The 26,632-nt window shown below is 40.6% G+C and overlaps 1 protein-coding gene across 3 annotated transcripts in view; it reads right to left on the reverse strand.

The window, feature by feature from the left end:
- LOC131980319 (dipeptidyl aminopeptidase-like protein 6) overlaps positions 1 to 26,632 on the reverse strand; it is a 109,179-nt gene that overhangs the window by 53,099 nt on the left and 29,448 nt on the right. The window contains exon 1 of one of the 3 annotated variants that reach the window (XM_059344531.1): positions 1,476 to 1,589. The exons of the other annotated variants lie outside the window; for them this stretch is intronic. Within the exon in view, the coding sequence (XP_059200514.1) occupies positions 1,476 to 1,532 (57 nt within the window). The 5' untranslated portion in view covers positions 1,533 to 1,589. Of the gene's footprint in view, positions 1 to 1,475; positions 1,590 to 26,632 lie in introns of those variants that run through there. 3 annotated transcript variants of the gene reach the window in all.

Raw genomic sequence — 26,632 nt, forward strand, 5'->3', positions numbered from 1 at the left:
GCAGTCCAGAGGGCTGGAGTTCAAATCTCAGATGTGCTTCTTTGCTGCACGGTACTTCCTGTGCTCTGATATTCTCGTCTCTCTGCCTCTGTCTCCGCATCATTAAAGAGTAGACGCACAGGCTGGCATTTGCATTTGAAACCAATCTTACAAGCGAGCAAGGTCACTGTTGAAGCTACGGCACCAACGATGGGGGGAGTGGGTGTATATTCCCAGCTCCACATCCTACAGGAAATAGTGTTATTTCTACACACTGAGCACGCTGAAAACATGAAAATGTCGAGGCCAGAGCGAGTAAAGATGTTTCCCTTTCTTTTTCATTGTCAAAGGTGAAAGGATTGCTGTGTGTGCTTAATGGAAACTGTGCATAATGTTGTTTATATGCAGCTGGTCATATGTGCATTCTGTGAGCTTTCTTTATTCAAGTCTAATCTAATTTCCTCTCAACCTTCAAAAGATGCTCAGGCTCATTTTCTCTGATTTGAACATGGTTAAGGATCTGCTGTACCATATCGTCGACTCTGCATTCCTGCTTCCATAAATGTATGAATGGGATGCAAAAAATAAACACTTTGCACTTAAAATATTCAAAAGCTGCTGGCGGCATTCAAGACACAAGAAAGAGATCTTCACACGTGCACAAGGAAACAAGAAAGTGCAGAAAGTGCAAAATGCAGGTGACTTCTTTTTTTTTTTTTTTTATCCTGGCCATGCAACAATTATGAACAGTGGAGGTGATGAATATTCAGTGCAGCTTTTGAAAATTGCACAGAAAGAGCCAAATACTTGACAATCAACACCTGTTACGCAACTGGAGTTATTGTCGAGATGATCTCACTTCAAACAGGCAAACATGAGTTTATTTCCGTGAACCACCTTTCAACCTAAAATTAATGGTATCACCGCCAGGAGCTCAGTTATGTAAACCCAGAAGTGGATTGGGCTATTACATCACTCAAAAGCCCCATGCTCTCATACAAAGCACAATTTGAACTCAATGAGTTCACAAAACAATGAAGAGCAATTAACACCCACTCTGCCTTTTCTCTCTCAAACACAGACATAAAACTGTTTCTTTTTGCCTGTGAAAACTTTTATCTTTTTTTAAGCATCAAAATTGAGATTTTGTCCCTGAAACTACACCAAAAAACAAAAAAAACAAAAAAACAATCAGAGGAGCAGGAGCTGTTCTGACAAAGTCCATTATGACAACAGGACACCACACAGGCACACAGTTATGGTATAGATGCTACTCCTGTGGGCTGAGGTTACAATAAGAGGGTTCATTAAATATTTAGGCAGAAGTTAAGAAGTTGGTGCATGCATTCAAACTGCAGCACTGAACCGGAAATTTTGAGTCAAGCAGAAACAGTGATAGTGAAAATGGAAATTAAGCTTTGTTGAATATTTTTGGTTATCTCGCCAAGAACGCGCGCGCGGAATTAAAGAGCGAAGAAAGGGAAAAACGGTCCTACCTGATCCGGCTGCTGAGCCGCTTTCACCGGCCCGTTCGCGTCTTTTCCAGAAGTCATGACGGTAAAATAAAGAGAGGAGAGAAGAAGAGGAGGTAGGAGGGCAAAAGAAGAAGAAGAAGAGGAGGAAGAAGAAGAAGAGGAAGAGCGCGTGCCGGCGCCCGCGCTGTTGACAGGTGCAGAATAATGAAGCGGATGGAGACGAGAGAGAGAGAGAGAGAGAGAGAGAGAGAGAGAGAGAGAGAGAGAGAGAGAGAGGTGTTCAAGGATATCAAGTGAGAGTCCGTGGGTGCAGACAGCGCAGGTTCAGCGGATGTGCAGGAAACTGTGGACGGCTGCGATGTGGGAGGCTCGCTTCGCTTTTCAGACCGGCGGTGTCATCACCCACAGCTTCACGCGCTCCTAAAGCCTACACCTATAGGCTACCTGAGTTTGCGCTGTTTAGGACTGAGACGCGCCTATTTGTAGGTGGAGTCTTTCAGCAGGAGAACAACTGTATATCAGAGTGCTATCAAGTTATCTTCAACATGTGTTTTTACAGCAACGTGATACTCTGTAATTTCGTCACCTTCCTAAAATAATGGTCATTATTTCAAATGTGGCTGGTGGCCGCTGTGACTCAGCTGGTAGAGCTTTCATTCAGTCACCGGAAGGTTGGTGGTTCGATCCCCGACCATGGCAGCCACATGTCGAAGTATCCTTGAGCAAGATACTGAACCCCAAATTGCTCCCGGTGTGTGAATGAATTCCCAATTTCCCAGTATGAATGTATGGGTGAATGAGCGTAGAAGAGCTTTGGATAAAAGTGCACCCCATTTACCAAATAAGTCATTTTTTGACAGAAAATGGTGGGTATTTTTGCCTTGATCATCTCCCCATGATGCCGACCACCTGAAAAAAGCCATTATTTTAAAAGGGTGTCGAGATGAGGATGTAAGCCCATTATCAGTTAAAGAAAAAACTTAGTTAGGATAACAACTTATCGTGATGAAGAAAAAAGATCCTGTAAATCAAAATAATGACCTCTGATAAAGACATAACTTAATATCTCAAAATAACTCATCTCAATAATAGGTTATTATCAAAATAATGTCATACTTTCTCAAAAGATACTCACTAAGTCATTATTTTGAGCTAGGTAAGTCATTATTTTAAGAGAAGTAAGTAAATATTTGAAAAAGAATCTCGTTATTGTGAGTTAAGTCATTATTTTGAGATACGCAAGTCATTATTTTAAGATAAGTAAGTTATTATGTGAGAAAATGCCTTATTATTGTGAGATAATTCATTATTCTTAAATACCAAATCTTTATTTTGAGAAAGTTTCTCATTGTTTTGAGATACTAAGTCATTATTTCGATAACGTTTCTGGTTATTATGACTCACATGACTTTTCTAATTTATTTTTCATTACATTGGAGGAAATGGGCTTCCATAATAATGAAGCCAAAAGAAGTCAAGTCAAATTATGTTACTGACAAAACTTCCAGGTGGTGCAACAGTCTTCTCTGCAGTCCAGTCTGAAACTGCAGCTATTTTCGCTTCTGCGTTGCTTTTTTTTTCCCCTATCGCCCCCTGCACTGTGATATAAAGGAGAGCTCAAGGTTCTGTCCTTCCACCTGGACCTATATTTAGTTGTATCAGGCTCCACTTCCCGCTGCTCTGCTCTGAGCTCACAGCAACTGATAATATGGAGACCTGTCAGTTTGGATCAGATCACTATGGGCACTCATTACTGGCAAGTCCATTACACAGGAAATGGAAACAGGAATCAATGCAAGAAGAACAAAATACTTTCAGGTATCAGTGTGGAGTTCTTATCAGCAGTGATTTTTAGTCTTATCTTGCTTAAGTTAAGAGTATGACTGACACTGCGCTCTTTGCACTGCAGTTTAGGGAGGAGGAGAGGAAGCATTTGCACATCTATACCCATAAAAAAATTCTCATTCACTCCACTATACTGTATGCCAATGCTGCTGTATTGTCTGCCAATAAAACAAAGAGTTGCTGCTGGCCTGGCTCTTGAGAAGCAGTGCTACCGTCCTCCCACACAGAGCAGAAATAGTTCCAGTTCCTAACAAAACATTGTTTGTGCTGTTACTCGCTCACCGTGTGTCACATCTCTGTGCACACGCAATCCACATTCTTGTTAGCACAGCTTGTCTGCTTATTTGTGTTGCACATGCACATGCATACATACATACACACACACACACACACACACACACACACACACACACACACACACATGCACACACACACATGCACACCTCTTGTTCTAAACAGAGCTTTTCTTTAGAAGTCGTGCACAGTCTCTGCAGAGCTCCTGGCCTTTTGAACCAGTCATCTGTTGGAGAGAAAAGGAACTGAACAATCTCAGATAAGAAAGAAAGAAAGTCCGCTGTGTGAGTCGACAGCAGAGAGGAGAATATGTTTGGCATTGGTACGAGGAAAAGATTCCCTTGTTAGAATAACGTCTTCAGTGAAATACGAAGTAGCGCCTTTATCATCAACTTAAGGGGTAATTATTGTTTTCACAGACAGCATGGGGGTGCTGCATTCTCTCTCAGTCATTTGTGGATCTATTAATTAATGGGAATAAACAGAGCAGGCTCTAAACTTCAAAGCAAAATTATCCATTTATCGTAAATTCATAATGATGAATATCATAAATGATACAGTGAATCTTGAAATCTTTTGATTGCTCCAGGAAATTAAACTGAGCAATCTAGCTTATTCTCAGATCACACCATTCATTGCAGGGAAATTATGAAGACATGAAGTGCTGCCACATAATGTAATCAGATTACTGTTGGAATATTTATCGTCAATGTTCTCAGCCCAGATTGCTCAAGGAAAAAAAAAACTTGATTATACCCTAATCACTTTTTAGGGGATTTTGTTCTTCTGTTTGTCGAAAGAGTTCTTCAGTCTAAAATCTTAACATATTAGCTTGTCTGTTCAACATGCTCTGATGTGCTGAACATCATCACTGTTAGGGTCATCAAATGTACAAAGTGAACCATGCACTCATTATAAGGTTTAAAAATGTACAGAACATGTAATATTACTCTTTATCTTTTGCATTTAAATAATTAAATTCATAAGTGGTGACATACAGAGATGCAAACACCTACAAACACCAATGTAAGTTTACACTGATATCAGATCAGTACTTGGATACCTTGAACTAAGAAATCAGAATTGGTACGAGAGACAAAGTCAGATGTAAATACGCTTTAAGTCAATGGAAGAAGGGCTGTTATCATTCACTGTTCATAGTTATACCTATGAAAAGTAATACACTAGCATTTGTATGTATCTGATGTTACAGAAAATCAGGAGGACTTATATCACAACCTATATTCAAATTTGTTTTGCGTTGGCAACCTTTACCGGCTGCAGTAATTATGACTGGAGCAAAGGAGGAAGAAAGGGGATGTTGGTATAAAGAGCGACATAGTCAGCATAGAGGAGGGATGGGTTAAAAAAAGACTTTCACCAGCGTTGACAGATGTACGATAATTATTAGTGGTGTCAACAATAATTGATTCGGCGATGCATCGCAATGCGGGGCATGCATGATTCAGCATCGATGCGGCAAAGTGCCATAATCGATTATGGCACTTTGTTGCATCAAGGCCATCTTTGCCCCACACTCTGGCCTTGATGCCCTGTGAAAAAATGTTCAATTTACGGCCAAGGTGGCCTTTGCGCCCCTGTCAAAGTTCCAGTGAACACAACGCTAACCTGACCCACTCCCTGTCCTTCGAGAGGGGTGCGCATCAACACATGGCTCATTTGAATATTCAAATGAGCCATGTGTTGATGCGCAGCACAGGTAAGCTAGCGGGACAAGCTGTTTTGATATGTTGTAGCTGAAGTATGTGGTAGTATTTGACAGAACTTAACATTTAAGTTTTTATAGAAAGTACTATTGATAGGTAATTACCATTGTATTTGCCTATTTAAAGTCGACTCGTTAATGTTACATTTTTGCATCATGAAAACTAGCGATAGCTAGTTTTCATGATGCAAAAATGATAGCGCTCTTCCCTATCTAACGTCTTCCCTACCTCAGGGACAAGGGCTCGACATTTAGCTGATGCAAATTTCACCTCAGCAGGTTCTTTTTTATGGCAAGAGGAGGCATTTCTCTTTCCTTACTCTTAAATGAACGCAAGACAGGTTCATTTATCATTTTCCAAAAAGGTCCTTTTCTAATATATTTAATATATAGTGCATTAATGTTTCTTGGTGAATGAGAATGTTAAGGTATTAATCTGAAAGGTATTCATTTATTCAAAATGACGAAAAAATGACGAAAAAATGGCGAAAAAATGACGAAAAAATGACGAAATTCCAAGCCTGGTGGGGGCAATTGCTCTGTCGCTAGTTTGGAGTTTACCACGGTTTTAAACTCCAACTCCCAACTTCAACTCCAGTTTAAAACTGTGTTAAACTCCAAACAAATGACAGAGCAATTGTCCCGTGAAGTTTCAATTACTTCCGGCGGCATCATAACAACTGTGTGCAGTATAATTGTGATGCATCGCAATGCATCGTAGAATCGAATTGAATCGAATCGTTACCTGGTGAATCGTAATCGAATCGAATTGTGACGGCAGTGCCAATGCACACCACTAATAATTATCATATTCGTTTGATAATTTAGCATTCTGTATGGTGCACCATCTATATTGCTAACATTGTCATAATCACCATTTTCTGACACTTACATTAAGTAGTTGTTTAAGTCTGTGCTGCCGCATTATAAGGTTCCTATATTTTTGTTTTCTTATTTCTTCTCACATCTTTCCATTATGCTTTGTGTTGATAATGATGAACATAACTCACGCCAATGTCAGATATCTATAAAAAAAATATAGAAGATAACATCACCACCAGAGGTACAGCCTAATTCTGTGGTGCTTTTAAGGGTCATTACAGGGTCAGGATAAAAGATAGATATAGAATTGACAGAAATTTAACAATCAGATACAGCTGGATGCAATGATAACCTTTCCTAACGTTACAGATTAACACACATATTTCAGTGGCAGGAAGATTGTGACAAAAGACTTTGAAAAGGCCATACAGCGAACTGAACACAAAACTTGGCACTGTTGTCACTGCGCAGCTCCACACTTGGCCTGAGGGAGCTGCATGACCAGCTCACTGCCAGGACTCATTTCAGTACCACTGCTGTGGACAGCTCCACTGACACATGAGCAGAGAGCCTGTTTACCTTTCACCCAAATAAACATCTCATTTGGATATAAAGCATGTGTAATTAAGTCTGTTCTGCACAGATAGCACAATAAATAAGAAAAACAGTTTACAAATTAAATGAATTTCACAATTTAAGATTGCAGTTTAATCCTCCAGTGTGTGACAGTCTCTCTCCTCTCCCTATTATTCGCTTTCAGGCATGCTAATGTGCATCCCACAGTTTCTCAGTGCAGATTAAACTCACCTTGCTGTCAGAGGATGCAAGCTCCTGACAATTAGCCACATGAAAACGTGAAGCTTTAAGAGAGGTGAAAGGCAACAGGACAGTATTTACAAGATAAACACTGCATTTAACAAAAAAGCAAGCATGGGGAGCTCTTAGGAGAACAGCCGAGCTTTAATAAGCAAGAGAAGAAACCCAAACACAGCGAGGGGTGCAGCAACTGATCATCACAATATTTTACAACCAGGCTCCTGGCAACAACAACAACAAAAAGAAACAGCAAATAATCAGTTTAATTGGCATTGCCATGTGGGGTCAGAGCCAGCCAGGAGAACCTTTGTTCCACTCTTTTAAACCACACTTTTATCAGCTAATTGACATCATTTTCATTTATTTTCGGTTTTATCATTTAGTGGTTTATGTGCTGCCTGAGACAGCATCTCTTGACAGTGCCTGTCAAATAAATCCAAAGCCCTTAAACAAGCACTTTGCACCAAGCAATGAATGTGCAGTGTTGTTCAAGTTATTGACAGGATTTTTTTCTTCTTTCCATCTAGGGGACCAACAAACAGTCATTTATTTCAGTGTCAATAAACAATGTGAAAGTCTTCAACTGCATGCTAGCTCCCCCCAGTGATCACTAGTTGTCTGGCATCTTTATGGTGGTCAAAAATAAATAAATATTCAGCAAATGTCTCACAGGACAATTCCTCTTTCAATTGTTTTTTTTTTAGTTTATTTTATTACAAAAACACAGTCACAAATTAGAGTTTATTGTGAAGGCATTAATTGTAGGTTGGAGGAAGCCAAATGCAAAAGGCCAAAGGCAAATCATTTCAATTGATTAATGGTAGGAAATGTTCTGTTGTTAATGAGATTGTGGAAAATGTGAAAAGTCTGATCCCATGACCGAGGCAGCAGACAGTTGTGACCATCCGTCTTTCAGTTGAGGGCAAAGAGAACAAGAAAAAGGCTGAGAAAGAAATGAGGACGCCTAACAAAGGCCGGGACAGTTTTGTTTGATAACCGATCATTATCAGCCACGCTCTCTCCACAAACCAAACAGCAGAGCAGAAAGCCTCACACAGCCACAGCCACAGCCACTTAAAACCAACAATGCCAGGCAGCACACCATTATCCACTGTGCTTTTGTATAAATGCATCCCTGAGGGTTCTTTCCAGCGAACAGACATCACATTATCGCCACAGTGATGAACATAATATCATCAACACCTGTGCAATATAATTCCATGCAGTTTTGCAAAGCATATCATTTTCACATTTGGTCTGAACTGTTTATAGTTTTTGCTTTTGTAGTGGCGACCCAGGCTTATGGATTTGCCTTTAATGGTCAATATCGTGTACTGACAGTCAGCATGTTAAAATGTGACCTTTTCACATATTATCTAGTGTGTTTTATAGTTGGAAGGGAATACTGCTCTCAGTAGAGCTACAATTCAGGACACTGAGGTCATTTTCTCAGTTATGTGTTTGGAAATAGGGATGATTTAGCAGCCTAGGACAACTACACACTATAATTCATAATAAATTAATAACAGCATAGGCCAGTTCTAGTATGTTTAATTTAGGTCATACATTAATAAAGTATTTAACATTTCCCCACCATAATGTTTTTAGCAGTGTGGAAAAGGCTCTAAACCAGTATTAAACCATCTTGGGTCAAATTGTATGAATAAAAATGGACATAAAATATAATAAAATGACAGAGTCCGCCAGAGAAAAGCCAAAGCATTTGTTGCTGTGGTCAGCTCTCACTGCAACTGTTCATCAAAAATGCATCTACAAAACTAGACAACAGTAATTTATGCCATTCATAACCAAAATATTGCAGGGAGTAATGGAGCAGTCAGGAGCAGCTACAGTAAAGAGCTGCAGGCGACAGGCTGCACACATCCAACTCCTCAGCAAGGTCACAAACTTTACTGTGCACAGCTCTTGTGTGGAAAACCACTCACAGCGTGCACAGCATGAAACCAGGTCATGAGTGCAATTCGTTTGGTTCAAGTGTAAAAACCTATCCTCATGAATGATTGCTAGTATACCTTACTAAATACTTTCTAAGTTGTGAAATGGTCGCATGAGTTTGAAACATAACAACATAACATGAGGTTTAGGCACCAAAACTACTTTGTTAAGGTCAAGAAAAAGATCAGAGCTTTGGTAAAAATAACAAAGTACTGGACACAGTTACATAGGTGAAGTAGACAACAAGATCCCCAACCTAAATGACAGAATAGGCCGTTTGTCAGTATTACCCATTATGACTCATACTGGCGCTTTGCAGCTCAAAGTATAGAGTGGGGCGTTCTAAAAATAGCACACACCATGTGCCATTATACATACACGTACAGTTTGTGGTTGTAAAAAAAGGCTGCAATTTTGTTGAATTGAGGCTACAAAACCACTGATCTAGGTTTAGGGCAAAAACACCCTGGTAAGACATCATAAAAAGCAGATAAACGTACTTAAATGTGACGTGACTAGCTGAAGTGATATAGTTCACAAAGTGTAGGGCACAGAAGTTCCCTGATCAGACCCCGTTCTCCTGAAAATCCAAAATTTGTTCAACCCATCCACCACCCCTCAATCTCGTCTTGAGATCAGTTTGAGCTTCTCATAATCATATAATTCTGTGAATATTTGTTTCTGAATTACTTCTCCTAAGGGTTAGGGTTATGATTGAACAACACATGAGCAACTAATTTTTCCTATGGGAAGACGTAAATTAGTTACCCTAACCCTATATGGTAGTATTTGAGGGGAGACCAGTCTCGATGCAGAAGGTGACATCAGACTTGGAACCTTGACCTCGGCATTTTGAATATGTTGGCAACCCTGTTTCAGACAGTATCTGGACCACTGAAATGATGCCTATGAAACTGCAATGAAAATAAGACAGCAAGACTGTTATTTTAAATCATTGCCATGCACAACGGCAAAAATCCTATCAATCAATGATAGCTGTTGATTTAGGAACTGGCTGTTTCAATTAAGCCGTGCTGCCTGCTGTCAGTCCGGCCAACTCAATCATCAGTCACGATCCCTTTTGCCCTCTGGCCCACCAAGACTCCTTCATCTGTCTGACTAGCACCTGCCTGATGGAGTGTAAACACTGCTGTTTGCATCTCCACTCCTCGTCTGCAAATCACATGGCTGTAAATCACAGGTTAAAGATAGAGCCGGCGTGTGCGGGGGCTGCACTTCAGAGTTCATCACAGATCGTAACTTCACACTTCAAGGTCATCAACCGGGCTTTGAGCAAACACGCCTACGTGTGTTGAGGAGTGACGAAAGGCAGGGAAGTTCTCAGACTGCAGCCGGAGGCAGTTTTTCACTGCCTGGACATTACAGAGGGGTAATTAACAAGTCCACAAGTCTTTAATCAGACTCATTATTGGTCTTTTACCAAGAGAGGACTTTCAGCGGGAAACAATTAATCTACTATTGTCTTGTCTGGAATTGTTTGGAAACACACACACGCACACACACTGACACACAATAAAAAATTACATTAACTTGGTATCATTCCCGAGCCTCTGAACCTCAGTCCTTGACCCCCATCAATACTTAACTGTTTTCTGGGAAGGCTGCCCCACTGGCCAACTTGCTCGTTAAGTAATAACAACAGAACCAGTTTGTTCACATTTCAGTGATACTCAGCCTGCACCATTAAATACTCTTCATTCTAAAAGTAAAGAAATGTACCAATTTATAACCGTCTCTATATGCTAACGGCTTTTTCTCTATTTGTCTATAGACTTTTCCACCAACTCCTGTGTAATGTAAACGAGGCAATTATGTAATGAACTCCCATCGCCAACCTTATTCCTGTCTGATGATTAAAAAAAATGCAAGTTTCAAATCTTGCAAGCAAGTGGAACATTTCTACAGAGAACATAGAGAATTTGAAAATATCACTTTTTTCCAGTAAAAGTTTTCTTGTCGGTTTGCACTTTATTTTCTGTCATAATTGATAAATGAAATACAGTCACTCAATCCGACTCTTTGCACAGACTATTCTTTATTATTCAAACAATGTTATATAATGTCTGAAGAAAATTGAGACTACCGAGGATGAAATTGGTTTATTTTATGTGTTGCTTTTTTCCTGTTTCATTATTCACTTTGCATTATTGCAGTTTCACATCACCTCCTCTGACCGAGTCAGGCTCACGACTGTAGTTTTTTAAAGCTCTACAGTCTTCTGTGTTCCTGTGCACCATAAAATGTACGTCTTTTAACCCAAAATATTCGCTCCTGTGAACCCTAAACAACGACATTCAAGCTCTCTGTTACATTCACTCACAACTCACAAATTCTCTCCTGAGGAAAAATATTATCTTGACTGCACAACACGCCACAGAACAGGCGTCTCAGTGGATGCCTCTGAACTCAAACAGAAATAAAAGATCCATACAGATCATTGTGTGACAAAAAATGACAGCCTTGGGGACCAAAATGGAACTCTTCCAAGGGAAAACGGCATCACTGGAGAAAATAACTGAGGGAAAACACTATAACAGTGATAAGGTTGCGAATAATGGAGACTCACAATGTGGTCCCAGTGTGGCCTCCATGGTAGATCTCAGCAGTTAATTTATAGGATTTCCAAACTCACAACCCTTCATTTACTGCTAGCGTTACAATAATTCCCATGAACATACAGTAGTGTTCAAAATAATAGCAGTCCAATGTGACTAACCAGATTAATCCAGGATTTTAGTATATTTTTTATTGCCACATGGCAAACAAGGTACCAGTAGGTGCAGTAGATTCTCAGAAAACCAACAAGACCCAGCATTCGTGATATGTACGCTCTTAAGGCTGTGCAATTGGGCAATTAGTTATAAGGGGTGTGTTCAACAGTATAACCTCCACTCAGTGCTGCTGGGAACAAAATCCCCTCACATTTAGGATTCTGTGGCCTGCATATGAGATACAGAAAATCCAACACTATCACAATGTGGACCATAATATTTCCAGTATAGTCCGGTCTGCTCAAAAAAGTAGGAAACACACAAGATCTTAACAAGTCCTCCAACTCATATGAACACATTGGTCTAATATGACCCCAATGCTCTAAGTTAGCGCCTCTACTAGTGTGAGGAGGTCAACATGTCCTTTGAAACTCATGGTTAATGTTGTGAAATGGTCCCAGTCGGTTGGGTTTAGGTAACAAAATTAATTAGTTAGCTTCAGGTAAAGATTTATAAAAGAGATTGTTTGTTTGAAAATATGTATTATGTGACTATATAGACTAAGAAGTGAACAAAGCCATCCACAACATCACCCACTGGTTTATAGACTACAGTTTGAAGGCTTGAGTTTGCCATTTTTGACCATCGGCATAAACTCAGGGCCCTCATTTATCAAACGAGCGTACGACAGAAAGTGAGCGTAAAGTGGGTGTAAGATAATTTCTACGCAAGGCTCGGCATTTATCAATTTGGACGTGAGCAGAGGGTATGATCAGATCTCACGTCTGCTCTCAGCTCGTGTACACAAATTTGAGTCAGCATGAAGTCCACACGTCTGAGACGGAGAATGATCTTAGACTATTGTATCGATGCCTGGAGCTGATAAAACTCTGTGGTGTTTTGTTTTTTGATGGTGACAAAGCAAAACATGTTTAGCATGTTTAACATGTTCACCCTGCGACCATGAAATTCTTTAATCAGAAAACCAGCCGAGGCTATTAAATGTTGTTGTCTTCTGCTATTTAGCGTTATCCGGCTCGGACACCGGAGCATCAGCGTCTCCTTCACCACCAGTGGTACCCAAATAGAAACATTTCCAATCATCGCTGCCACATACCCCTCTGACTAGGACATAATTCTTAGTAAATGTAAAGAGGTTAATAATATCTCTCCATCATAATAATAACAATATTCTGAATCAGGTATATATTAGGGCGTGACATTTAAATAATGCTTGTTTCGAGCCGCCACATTTATCAACAGCCGATCATTCTTACTCTCTGATTGGAGAGATACGATTGTTTGATAAATCACACGTGAACCCTGTCATAAGACGAAATATACGCTCAGATCTTCGCTCGTTTCTACGCTCGCTTGATAAATGAGGGCCGAAGTGTTTACTGAGGGAATAAATCAATAATTTTAAAAAGTCATTTACTTTTAATAAAATCAGACTTCTTTTTGCAAGTAGCATAGTCGCCCCCTGCAGGCAATCAAAAAGAATGCAGGTTTTAGGAATTTTAGCATTAGCTTCACTTTTAGGGCCCTGTGTTTCCAACACTAGGTTAGCGCACAGTTTTTAGGAGCATAAAACAACCACACGTCGCCTGATTTCACACATCACACCTTTGCAATATTTTGAATGATCCTTAAAGATCCACTTCAGACATGTTTTAAGATGTAGGTTTTAGGTTGCATAATACCTTTCTATCCTCTAATACCTTTTGTTAGTAATCTTTCTACATGCAAATATTTTCAACTTAAAATATTAACTGCTGGACAAAAGATGCCTCCTGATTCACTGACAAGTCTGTATGTGCACTGGAGACAATACGTTTCAACATCACACTTGTGTAAGTTGCATTTCGGACCATGACTGACATGCCTTCTAAAGTCAAACTCTGCACACACATCTTTCTGCACAGTGAAGGTCCTCTCCAAAACATATTTTGGAGAGAAGGGGGAATTTAAAAAAAAAGTTTTTATTATTATTATTGTTCCTGTGTTAAATAAGAAATGGTTATCAGTAAATCTATGATTATCCCTGCTTTGTCAGGTATCTGTGGCACATTTGATGTCATGGGGCACAGTCAAACTACACCAAATACATATCTGAGGATCTCTCGTAAATTAATTCCATCAAAATGTTTGTTAAAGTTTGCAGTAATTAACAAAAAGCACCCAAAGGCACCTTTACGCAACTGTGGTCAAAAAGAAATTAAACAGAAGTTGATTGCAGCTCTACTGAGCGGATGTGACTCTGATAATAAAACACAGCAGTGAGATAATAATGTCAACAAGGAAACAGTAAAGTTGCTCATTAAGTATGGCACATGGGCATATACACAAGAAAGAGACGAGCCGGGTGAGTCAGCATGCATTTAAAGAGCATTAACCCATCTGCTGATCTAGTTGTCGTAAAACAGACTTACGAGCCTCATGAACTTTATGTGTGCTCATCAATGGCTTGCAAGAGGGTCGTAAAATGAAAAGAAGAACAAAGTTTAGAGTTAACACTGCATTTTGCCAAGTTGTTATGGAAATTTGTCGGAGATAAAGTACAGCCACACGAGCAATAAACAAGGAATTAGCAGCAGCGTGTGCTGTATATTCTAATCAGGGAGTTACAAATCATCAAATAAACAAAAGTCGCAGGTGTAAAAAATGTGATGCAGTGGGCCAAAAGGAAGTGATAATGAATCACATACTAGGATAGGATAATTAATATATCAGTGTGGTTCTATTCTTCTTAAGAATGGAGTAGTACAGACACTGAGGGGAGTGATTAAAAGCAAATTAGAATCATCTGAATGAACAGTGCTTCATCATTACCCATTCACTGCGGGTTTGGAAAGGTTTTCATCATCGTGCTACTCCTCGTCTCCAAGGACCCCGCCAAATAACAAAAAAAAAATTCCAATTTAGTTTATGTTTTATTATTCTCTCTATCAGTACCTCGGACGCAAATGAGGCATTTTACACACACACACACAGAGAGAGAGAGAGAGAGAGAGAGAGAGAGAGAGAGAGAGAGAGAGAGAGAGAAGCACACACTAACCTGTCCCTCTCTACACACACAGATAAATACAGAAATTCCAAGAAGCTGTCCACACAGGAGGAGCACAAAGTCATTCTGGTGTTATTGCTGTCATTTGAACCTTCATCGGCTTTAAAAAGGGCCACTTCACCCAAATGACTTGGTCTTGTTTGCCCATGTTTTCAGATGTCTCTCACTCTCTCTCTGTGCCTCCTGCCCGGTTTTATGGAGAGAAAATAAATTTAGCTTGTGTTGCTTACAGCTTGGATAAAATACAAGACGCTGTTGATTACAAATAAAAACAATTTTCCTATTTAAATGGAAGAGAAATCCAAAACAAATTGATTTCGAGCCTCTTCCTTTGCCATACATTTTCTCAACTGTGGAACTTCTGTCTTCCTATGCATGGGTGCAAGTGTGCAGAGCACTGTATTACTCTGCAAGTCAGCTGTTGGCTTAGACTTTCTATGGTTTATGGAATACAACAGATACAAACAAATAAAAACAAGGGAATATGACAGCAATGATGAAATGTTGTTCACTGTGGAGACCAGACAACACCGTAATTAACCAAAATATACAGAAGACAAATATTTCAGAGGGAGACCCCCAAAAGAGAGAGAGAAGAAGAGGGATGAAAGAGAGTTCTCTAAAACAATATTGATTTTTTTAGGCAGCTAAAAGATGTTTTGCTGATGCCAGCGTCCATGACGAAACTCCTGACTGCTTCTCTGAAATGGGGGAGTGAGGACCGCCATCTTCTGTTGGAAATACGCTGACTATGGATAAAAAAATCGGAACTATCCCTTTAATGCTTTGTCCACACACTCACAGCATAGGAAATCACATTTCCATCGCCAGATCAGTGACAACTGTGTTCGACTCTGAATTTTAATTTTCTGAAACAAGTGTGACATTAAAGCATCTGCATGAGCTGCCGAAAGACTTTATTCTCATTCTAACCATTGCTGTTTAGCATATTTAGCATTCTAACATTTACTAATAATCACTTAATACTAAGCAAAGGCTGAGGCAGATGGCAATGTTTTTAGTTTTGCATGTATTTTGTCATAAAATTGGACACATTTAATATTGACCTGTTGATTGTACTAGACGAAAAGTTTAGTGATCACCAAAGTAATTAGAATTAATTCTGAGAGGGACGATTCAATCTTTATTGAGACATTTCACTCACAACCAACAATGTCAATTTCATGTTAGTTACGAGAAGTCAGATGACTCGCAAAGTGATGTTATCACTCAACATATTAATACTAGCAGTGGTAGTGATTATATTATAAGTGTCCTTGAAACACAGAAAATATGAAAATATTGTGACAGCCTGTACACCGTCAGCTCTCTGCAACAGTTCAGTATCTCAGGGGAATTGGATGCAGTTTTAAAACACTCGTGTCAAACTTGTATCATGTCAAAACGAGTGCATATTTCAGGCATCAAGGCAGCCACAAGGACAAAACCCCATGATACCCAGCGAGATCAGTATCAGCTGCTAAGCTTTAGCCTGAGTCTATCAAAGTCAGACGGTGTCTCATTGTTGCCTCCTGTTCCCTGTGTGACGCTGATAGCATCAACATTGTGCACTGCTGAGCTCCAAAGTGTCTACCAACACCAGAATATACGACTATATCCTAAATGACATATTACTGCTGAATGCACAGCAACTGTACTGCAAGAAACAGTTTCATTTGTAAACAAAAGTCAGTCACAGTGAAGCGTCAGTGGGTTGGGTTTAGTTACGAAAGGGATTTAAATCGAATTCTCGAAATTTGGTTGGGTTGCAAAAACAAAAAAATCCCTTGGCTTAGTGCATGTAGCACACTGTGTGATAGGGAGCTGCTGATATGGAGCTGTAGTAGGATTAAATGGATAAAGTGTACCTCAACAGCCAGGTTTTGTTTTATATGATGGATGGTGTTATTTAAACACCCCAAATCTGATGAGATACATTTTTTAACCATACATATTTTTTTTTTTTTTTTTTTTTTGTGGAGGAGGAGGAGGAGGAGGAAGGGCGAGGAGGAGGAGGAGGAAGGGCGAGCAGGAGTCCCCGAGCAACAGTACCAGGACGCGGGGTGTAATTTTACCAAGCTCACTTCTTCAAACTCTTTCCACCAGGGCTGGGGGAGTCATCAAGAATTTTTTCACACTTTACAGGAAGAAAAAAAGGGATTTCTGTAAAAATGCTCAAAAATGAAAAAATTAGAAACTTTTTAAATGAAAAATGAATATAGGGATGTGGGATTGGAAAATCTATTTTTCATTTATCTGTGTTTAAGTATTTGTTACATGGTGACCCATTTATTAGAGAAAACAATATAGGAACAGGGGCGGGCGTGTTTCCGCTGAGGACTTTTTGGAAAGCGGCTACGCCCACTAGTTAGTTCCCCTCGGCCTCTGTTCCCATAAAGGTACTTTTGTATCGGCTAACCAACAAGTTCGAATATAGAATAGACCGATATAGAATAGACCGATGCGGCAAGCACTGTTGCCAACCTAACGACTTTGTCGCTATATTTAGCGACTTTTCAGACCCCTCTAGCAACTCTTTTTCAAAAAAGCGACTAACGACAAATCTAGCGATTTTTTATGGTGTTATTGGAAACTTTTGAAGACTCGTTCCTATTCTTCTTAAGAGTAGTGCTGTCCCAAAGCACTCACGCGGCCCAGTCCTCCCGTAGGGGTCTCTCTAAGCTGCTGTCAACAGAGCAGGAGATGTTAACCCTTCAGCGTCTTGGGCGGATCCTCTCTCTCAGGTCACACCCATAGTGGCTCACTGGAGGGAAAAGTACCTAGTGGAAACGCGCCGAGTGACAGTACACAAAAGAGCACATCTCCCCACTGCTCATATCCCCTTACTGGCTCCCAGTTGCTGCCTGCATCAAATTTAAATACCTCTTGCCTGCAAAACAGCAACTTGAGCAGCTCCTGCCTACCTGAACTCCTTCATTCATGTCCAGAAACCCTTCCGCTCACTACGCTGTTCCAATGAAATGCATCCGGCTCCTCTGCCGCTACAGGGCCCAAAGTCTCAAGCGAGGCTCTTCTCCTCTATTGTTCCTCAGTTGTGAACACCTTCACACATAAAAGATACGGATGATGGGGAATGAATACAAAATGGAAAAAAACCCTTATACACTGCCTGATGGCACCTACGTTCTCAAAGATGGACTCAAATGTAACCGATGGCGCTTACTCAAGTAACAAGATCTGTGGCTGGACTCAAATGGGGAATGCTGAGATTCAGTTTCTTAAAAGGATAAAGATTTTCACCCGGCTTTGTGTCATTACAGTGCAGCTGGTATATGCAGATTAACACTGTTCTGATTCCCTCCATTCAATCAATTGTGGGGTGATGCAAAACATGTTGCACTGAACAAATAAGCCAGGAGCTCCAGATGCAGGTGTCATAAAGGGAAACCAAACCCCATTCACTTGCATAATCACACAAAATTGGTTAAAAATCAGCAAAGTTTACCATTAAATCTCTTTGAATCTCTAGGGAACAAGTATAATAATTATGCTATTAGAGTGAAACAATTCAACTTTTTTCCACTTGACCTTCAAATGTATAATTGCCTCTTTCCATCACCAGGTAGTTCATACTTTCTGTACTGTCAAGGTCCAACTTTGTCTAGTGGGGTGAACATTAAATATGTATCTCAGTAAAAAAGCTGATAATGCACGATGGGACTGGGGAAGCACTCTGTGCTGCGCAGTGCAGCCTTTGCTTAACCACAATTATTGCCTTTAAGGAAAGTGCATTAAAGCATTTCAACGCTGGATCCTGTGTGTCTGGGTTTAGTTTTTGCGCAAGACGTCCACAAAAAACATTAAAACATAAACACACAAGTTGAGATTCAAATGCACTAAAATCAGCAACTATGATTGTGAATCAATCACAAGCCAATTTAACTCCATAATACTTTACATAAACTGCAATGTAGAAGCATCTAATATACGTTTAGAACACAAAGTTGCCCTTAAGCAAGTCCCCGGAGAGCCTGGTGTTTTAAATTTACCAGCTGATGCATTTTGAGATGTCACATTACTGTGATTTTGCAGCAAACTCTTAACAACAACTTACAACACGGGCTGTCATCTGAAGTGCTCATTATATCATCAGACTGTTTGAAAGCTAAATAAATAAATGAAGTCATGCATAGAAACAGCTTGTAATTACTTTTGAAAACGTCCTTCAACTGCTCAACAACAGATTGATCGGAAGCGTAATTAGAAAGAAGAAAGCCCCTAAAAATGCATTTGCATTTAATGCAAACATTAAACAAATGCAAACGCGTGTACCTGGAAAAGATTTTACACACTCACCTTCCACAGTCTCTCCACCCGGGACAACTTGCGCGATTTCATTGTGATGGACCGACTGCATATGCAAACGGACGGAGGAGGAGTGATGTGGATGCAGAGAGAGAAGTGAATAATGACCTGGTCATAAACGGGACACACCTCAGCTCTCAGTGAAAATAATTCCAGTCAGCATCTCTGCACTAAGTTCCACACATTAAGTTGGAGTGAGTGCCCACGTGGGTGCGTGTGTGGTATGTGTGTGTGGCTTTAGCTCTTGGCATGGCGTTGGCATTTTTTTTCAATTGAAACACTGCCCTTTTTTTTCCAAGCAAAGGCCACGTCATCAAGGAGAGACCCTAGCATGCCAACAAGAACTCGATACCGCTGCCGCCTCACCAGAGGAGGTCACGTCAGAGCCCTGAGGGAGAACCGGGCAGAACAGGGTGTCCGACAGCTGTTGACGTCCGCACTAATCTCTGAAACACAACCCCAGAGGAGAGAGAGGAGGGATGAAGCCAAAGCTCTCGGGCCCCTTCACAACAATCAGCACTGAACCACTTACCTGAGCCATTAGCTGCATCTTGCTGTTCAGCACAGATCAGCATTACACACCACACACAGTGCTGGGCCACTTTATGGCACTTTTTACCCAGGGTTGTTTATCCTGTCTCCCCTCTACTTTTCTCCCAGGGGCAATTTATCCACAACACCACCTTTCTGGATTGATAAAAGTGTTCCTCATACAGCTACAGGCTGATTCAGGCTATAATTCCATGAACCCTTGAGAGGTCAGACTGTGTCCCAGTGAAGCTAATACCTGAAAGACGTCATTACAAGTGTGCATGCCACCCGTGCCCTCGAGGCTTTGCAGAAATGTCTAATGTGACTGCTGCTCACCCGCTGTTGAGCTACATGAAAATGCGGACAGAAAATGCTCGTATCTGCAATCTAAAGATACTCAGGAACCAAAAACTACTCAAAATGATATTATGGTGTATTTATTTCATCCTTGTTCTTCAAAGTGGGGAAGTTAACTTTTGTGCATTCATGAGCTTTAGGTCATAATGTGGAAACAACTTGTACTCTACAAAAAAGACGTGTTGTGTTTTATTGCTCGGAGCATTTTAGCAACACGTTCATTCCCTGAAACCACTAAAATATTGCTTTACCTGACTGCTCTGGGGTTTTTGCTTCTAAATAACTTTTCAAACGAACCTAGGTCAGTTTACATCAGGGGTCGGCAACCTTTATGATCAAAGGAGCCACTATTGGCCAAAAAAAAAGAGAAAAATGTCAGAATAGAGCCGCTAACTATATTTTTAGCCTTAAAATGAAGATAAAACAACCTACTAAGTCTAAGTTAGCCTACCAACATTACTAATGGATCTTAATGAGCATTTATTAATATGTTGGGTTTTTTTGTCAGACTGCAGTGAAGACCCAAGTGCAAATAGGAGGCTGAAGAAATATTGAAAGTTAGCTAGAGAAATATAGAAATTGAAGTTGACAAAATGTAATGGTTAAGGTACCAGACAGAGGACTTCCGTAAGCTATGATGCACATTTTAGTTAATTGAAGAATACAAATTGCTTCGGAACTACACCAATGAGAAATGAAATCAAAAATGTAAAGAAATAACCACTTTGTTTCTTAAGCTGTTGTTTTTTGTTTTTATCACAGCCACAGGGAGCCACTGTAAACAGCCTGAAACATGAGGCTCCGGAGCCACAGGTTGCCTACCCCTGGTCTACATAGACGACAACAGTCTTAACCAAATTCCAAATAACAAATTAAATACCCAAATTAATAAAAAGTTTCTTAACATCAACCCAACATTTATTTTTGTCTGCCATGTTTCTGCATAATATGAGGCCAACTCTGCCGAATCAGGTAACAAAATTATGGCTGACTGTGAGGTTTTCCAACCTGAGGTGGAGCTCACATTAATTTTCCCAGTCAGGAACAATTTTTTCGGATTAATTGGACCCCACATGAATTCAGAGGACCTATGGAAGTCATTAAGAGTCTGGTCCGGTATTGGCTGCACGCGGCTCTCACTTCTGATGTCACAAGTAAACGTCGAGGTGGCTGAGCCGAAATGACAGCTGTTAGTAGTGCTAGCCACACTAACAGTATTAAAGGTTCTAACAGTGCAGTCTGTGGTGGAACCGGAGGGTTGGTGTTAAGCTTGTGAGACAACAGCATCCAGTCGGAGGCAGTACAGTATTATCAGCCAAAACTGCTTTGCTAAGGACACCATAACTCCACTTTGTCTTTACATAACAAGTGGTTGTTTGCTGCTAATACTATTACTGTCCTGGATGTCGTATGTAGGGCCTTTAGGATGTCCCTTGAAGTGCTAAACCCACAGATAATTGTCACCTGACTCTGCAGTTCAACTCAGCTTTTGCAGGACATTTTAACATCTTTCATCTCAGTGTTCTGGCTTAACAGCCCACAACCTAAATGCTTTGTTCACCACTTTCTTCAGAATGACACAGCACTTAAGAACTGGATGTTTCCCTCAGGGATTGTTACAGTGTAGACTAAAAATAGAGCTAAAAGAGAGTCAATATTGGACTTTTATCACGTGGCCAGAAAATAAGTCCAAATGAATCCTGTTGCAGTTCCATGTCTGCTTAATGAGTTAAAATAGGTGAATGTTTGCAAACAACACCACTACATCATTATTTTACAGCTTGTTGTGCTGCCCCCAAGTGGCCAAAAAAAATCAATAAATGCAAATTTGAAGCAATATCTGTACTGTTAAATATACACGTGGGAGCTGGAGGAAAAAAAAGACTAGATCTAAATTGTGTTGAAAATGAACAGGTCAAAAATGGGATTTCTAGATGCAGAGTATGCCCAAATTGAATCAACTGTTGTTCAAATCGAGGTCTATCCAACAATAAAACTATAAATTATGAATATCGAGTGATAAGATATCCATCTAACAGACAGACACACACCCTGACAGAAGGACAGACACATAGAGCATCCTCTGTGAAGCTGATGAGGTGTGTAGGTTTGTCTCAACACTTGAGCTATAATGTCAGCGCAGCGAGATGCCACATGCAGCAATAAAGTCTCTGTATTCCCATGATGCAACAGCCAATCTGATGAGGGGGGGAACATCAATCATTGCGATTCAGCTTCCCTGTCTTTGGTCGGGTACGATTTGACAGGCTGCCAGCTCCAGAATAGCGAATTACTCAATAGCTCTCCCCGTTCTCTCCACCTCCGCTACACCAAACAATCATTATCTCCCCCATCTCTGTTCTGCTCCATGTGAGCTCCACACCGAACATCATCACAGAAGCCAGCGCTCTGCTCCCAGCTCAGGGAAAAGCAATCTTCTTCCTCTCGTCCCCGGAGCTCTGGGTCTCATTCAGACTCCTGACTCCTGGCTTAGAGGAACAGGGAGAGAAATATTGACTGGAGATGATGATGTAGGAAAAGCTGTGCAAAACAGAATGCGCCTAAAAAGCTCCACGGTGACAATGACCTACATGTGCCTGTACAAAAGAAGTACGTTAGCAGATATACTAACACAACACACTACCTATTCAGAGAACAAGAAGCAGCAAACAACTTGTCTGACCAACCAGACTCCTGTTGAGCTTTCCGGCAGAAGTAACAAGAAACAAACCCACCTTCATGGCTGGAGGGACAAAACTTTTCTCTCCTGTCGTTCTTTGCAAAGACTAGAATGACACAGAAAGGTCTGGTGAGGATGCAACATGTATCTCATGTGTTATTCAACAGAAGACTAAACCAGAGCCTGGAGGCAGGAGAAGGCTCAACCAATCGGCTCAACCGGCACACATTTTTTACTTTTTTTCAAACAAGACCACACCTCATTACATCTCATGCTGCACAGTTTTTAATGCACTCCATGATTTTTTCTCTTCTCCACATTATATGACAGTATGTGCTCAAATATCACCATCTATAATCTCAGATCATTATACAACCAGGCACTGAAAATAAAGGAAATAAAGCTGCCCAGTGGCATCACTGTCACATCCTAAAAAAAAGATACTATCTTCTTTGCTCTGAGGTCTTAATTCACTTTTGTTTTCTCAAATTGGTTTTCAAAAGTATTAACAGCCAAGCCCCAGAGCCTCTTTACAGATATATCAAAAGACAAGACAGCAATAGAGGAAGGAGTTGTGAGCAGTTTCATGTACAAAGTTCCCTCATGAAACTGCTCACAACAGCGTCTGTGGATTATCTTGAATAAGCAGGTCATGATTTCTGGAAAGAGACATTGCTGTTGAGATTTCAAAATGTATTTTTGGTGCTTAGAGCACCATAAGCAATATGCCATATAGTCCCATTATATAATCAAGGGAAGGCAGTAGGGCTGGGCAATCAATTGAATTTATTTCAGTTATTATTTTTACTTCGAATGATTATGAAATCAAGATAACAGATAAAACAATTATCGTGAAGCATTCTGTGACACTCTTGTTTGGTCTTGTGTTGTGTGCTTTTGCCTGTATTTGCTGCATTACTGACTGGAATATGTTAAAAAATAACTGAAAAATGTTTTTCAAAAGGAGTTTTTAGTTGGCTGTTGCAATACACTACAACATATTGGATCTTAGTTATTTTGGTCTAGTTTATTTTTATTGATTACTTTTAAAATACTGAACATAGCTGATATTTTTTTACCTTGATCAAAATTATATATATATTTTTTTATCCATCCAATCCAACTTTATTGATAAAGAGCTTTAATACAACCACAGAGGGCCAAAGTGTTGTACATAGGGATAAATAAAACAACACAATAAAATAAAACACATAACAAATTGTAACAAGTTTATAGTATTATTTAAATGTGTATATATTTTAAGATTTTATTTATTTTTTGTATTTGTTTTTCATTTGAATTATATTTAAAGTTCCCGAAAATCCGCTCTTTAAAATACTTTAAATAATTAAAGTATTTCAAGTCCAATAATTGCATGCTTCCAAGGTTTATGAGCAGCTGTGTTTAATAATCACCAATTTAATACAAACAAAAATAATTGAGATTGGGATTTTTGCCAAAATGGAGAAGCCCTAGAAGGAGTAAGAAGTTCTAAGGTTAATATCGGCAACACTCGCCCACTCACACTTGAAAAATATAACTACAGGTGAGAGAAAAAATATGTATTTCTGATTTGGGGGTGAGCAATATCTTTAAGCACAGCATCTGCTTCAGGACAGAGATCTCAACATTAACACAATCTGGTGTGACACAAATGTACAAAAGCTACTTGTTGCTTGTGTTGCTGTTTGCCTCCAGTGCTGTGACACGACCCTGTTGACTCCGCAGCTCTGCCTTTCTTCTGCCGTCCTCTGTGTTTGCATGTGTTTATGTACCACTTCAATTAGGTTCCTTTGTGTGCGTCCGTGTGTGTGTGCCTCCCTGGGGTGTGTCACTGTTGTATCATGGTGTGGTCGATAAGCGAATCTGCCCGTGTGACACAACGGATTACTGCTGCCTGGTCTCAGCCCACAGAAAGACTGCGAGAGGGCTCGGGAGAAATGGCAGCTCCGCTCGGCTGCTCTAATTCTAGCTGACAGAAATGTTGTAGGAGAAATTTCCTTCACTTGCTTAAAGGTTCTGTCTTCATTATTAAATTAATATTTTCTCTTTTGATTAGAAAAAGAAGCGTTTGTAAGCGTGAAGCGTTGCTGCACAGTAACAGAAGATGGGAGTAAAAGGGAGTGCCCTGCTCAGAGACACATCGGGATAAATTGGCTGCTGGCAGCTGAAATGCGCTCTGGTTTCACTACACACCTTCTGCAACCGATATGATAATTTGATCTTTCCCTCCTCTTGAATTAAATGTGGCAATTAGGCGATGCCACTGATGATTTCTTATGTGTCTCGGCCAGCAAGAGGCCTTTGTCTGTCTGTGTCTGCAGGTCAGAAATCCCTCAATGTGGCTGATGTTGCAAGGTGACCGTATAACCTTTCCAATCCTAATGAGACGTGACATTTATGTTCCTCTTCCTGGATCCGGATGAGACACTTTTAGCTGTGGCAGCTGGTTGGCTTTAGTTACAGAAGCTGTGCAGGGACCATAGCAACTTTTGTTTGTTTTTTGGAGGATTTTTGGCTTTAATGGTGCTGGCGCCACAGCAGTGGCAGACACACACTCAGTCTGAATTTGTGTGAGCCACAGCCTAAGCTTGAGCTCACCTAGTGCACTGTATGTTGATGTGTACAGTACAGTGTAGAGCTGGAGCATTGACTGGAACACAACAGTCTCTAGTGGCAAAACAGAAACAGTGCATGGAATAGCTTTAAAAGACAGTTTCCTGCATGTGCTTGGCATTTCAAACATCAATAAAATGACGCTGTTATTTCAACAACAGGCAGACAAAGGGGTAAACTAACGCTTGATCTTCAATACCTGATCTTTCCTCCTCCCTAAAAAGGCTGCACTGCTGTTTATCAACTGCACAACTAATAAAGCTAATCCTCAAAAGAAAAAAATATAGAGCCTGAAGTTGTAAACAGAAAACAGACACGAAAACAGGGAGGAAAGGAAATGGGAACGAGCTGGGTTAAAAGACAGTTATATTTAGCGACGCACTCACATAAAGTTAAAAAGAAATCTTTAAGATCAACAGTGACGTTACATCTGTGGACGGCGCTGATCTCCACAGAGGGGATGTGACTGGCATCAAGAAGCAGAAGATCAAAAATGACAAAAAAGGAGTGAATTTTTTTCCGCATGAATAGTTAAATCGGCTAAATTTCGACCACACAGACGCTGCTAAAATGAAAACATCAGTCAAAAGTGAGGATGTGATGTGAATAAAACAAAAAGCCTGCATGGAGGCTTCATGACAGCTGATGATTTGTTACTTCACATGATCTTCAGAGCAGAAAATTTACCACAGGAGACCGAAGCTCAGCATCAACCATTCTGCTGGATCCTTGCCTCATCAGGGAGCAATAATATAAGGCTCCTCTGTATTTAAACACTGACTAATATCCACTGTCAGCTGGTGTAATAATACAGTAAATCATCAGGAGGAAGAGCTGCCCAGAGAGGCAGCGGCCTGCTGACGCGCTGTTGACAGGTTGGTGGAGTTGGTGGAGGTGGTGGGGGAAGGGCAGTGTGGAAAGGGATGATCGATGGATTGTCAACAGAGCGTAGAGGTGCCGAGGTCGGGGATGGATGACCTGTGGAGATGCCCTCTGGGAACAGAGGAGCAAAAAGAAGGAAAAAAAAACGGTCGATGGAGAATAAGACTGTCAGCAGCATCCGAGCCCCTGAAACAGGAGCGGCTGATATTCATTAGGAGTCAAAGGGGAAGGATTGTTTTCAGGCTGGAGGAGGGAAAAGAAACACGTCATGCTTGTTACGGTGGACGCAGCATGCTGCATGACACCATCAGTGTGCAATGTGAGAGCTGCGTCATCTCCAGATGGCAGTCAGAGTCACCAGTGAGCCGCAGCGTGTGTGTTCCCAGAGCATATACAGCCTCACCCTCTCCACCTTTTGCAACCATGGCAACGCAGAGCAAGAGGTCCTGCTGAGGATGTTGCGCGGTCCTGAGGGGAGGAGCCGCGCTGGGTGACAGCACAATCGCCTTGTGTGCCCTTTCTGACATG

Source organism: Centropristis striata, chromosome 11 (assembly GCF_030273125.1).
Source record: "Centropristis striata isolate RG_2023a ecotype Rhode Island chromosome 11, C.striata_1.0, whole genome shotgun sequence".
NCBI lineage: Eukaryota > Metazoa > Chordata > Actinopteri > Perciformes > Serranidae > Centropristis > Centropristis striata.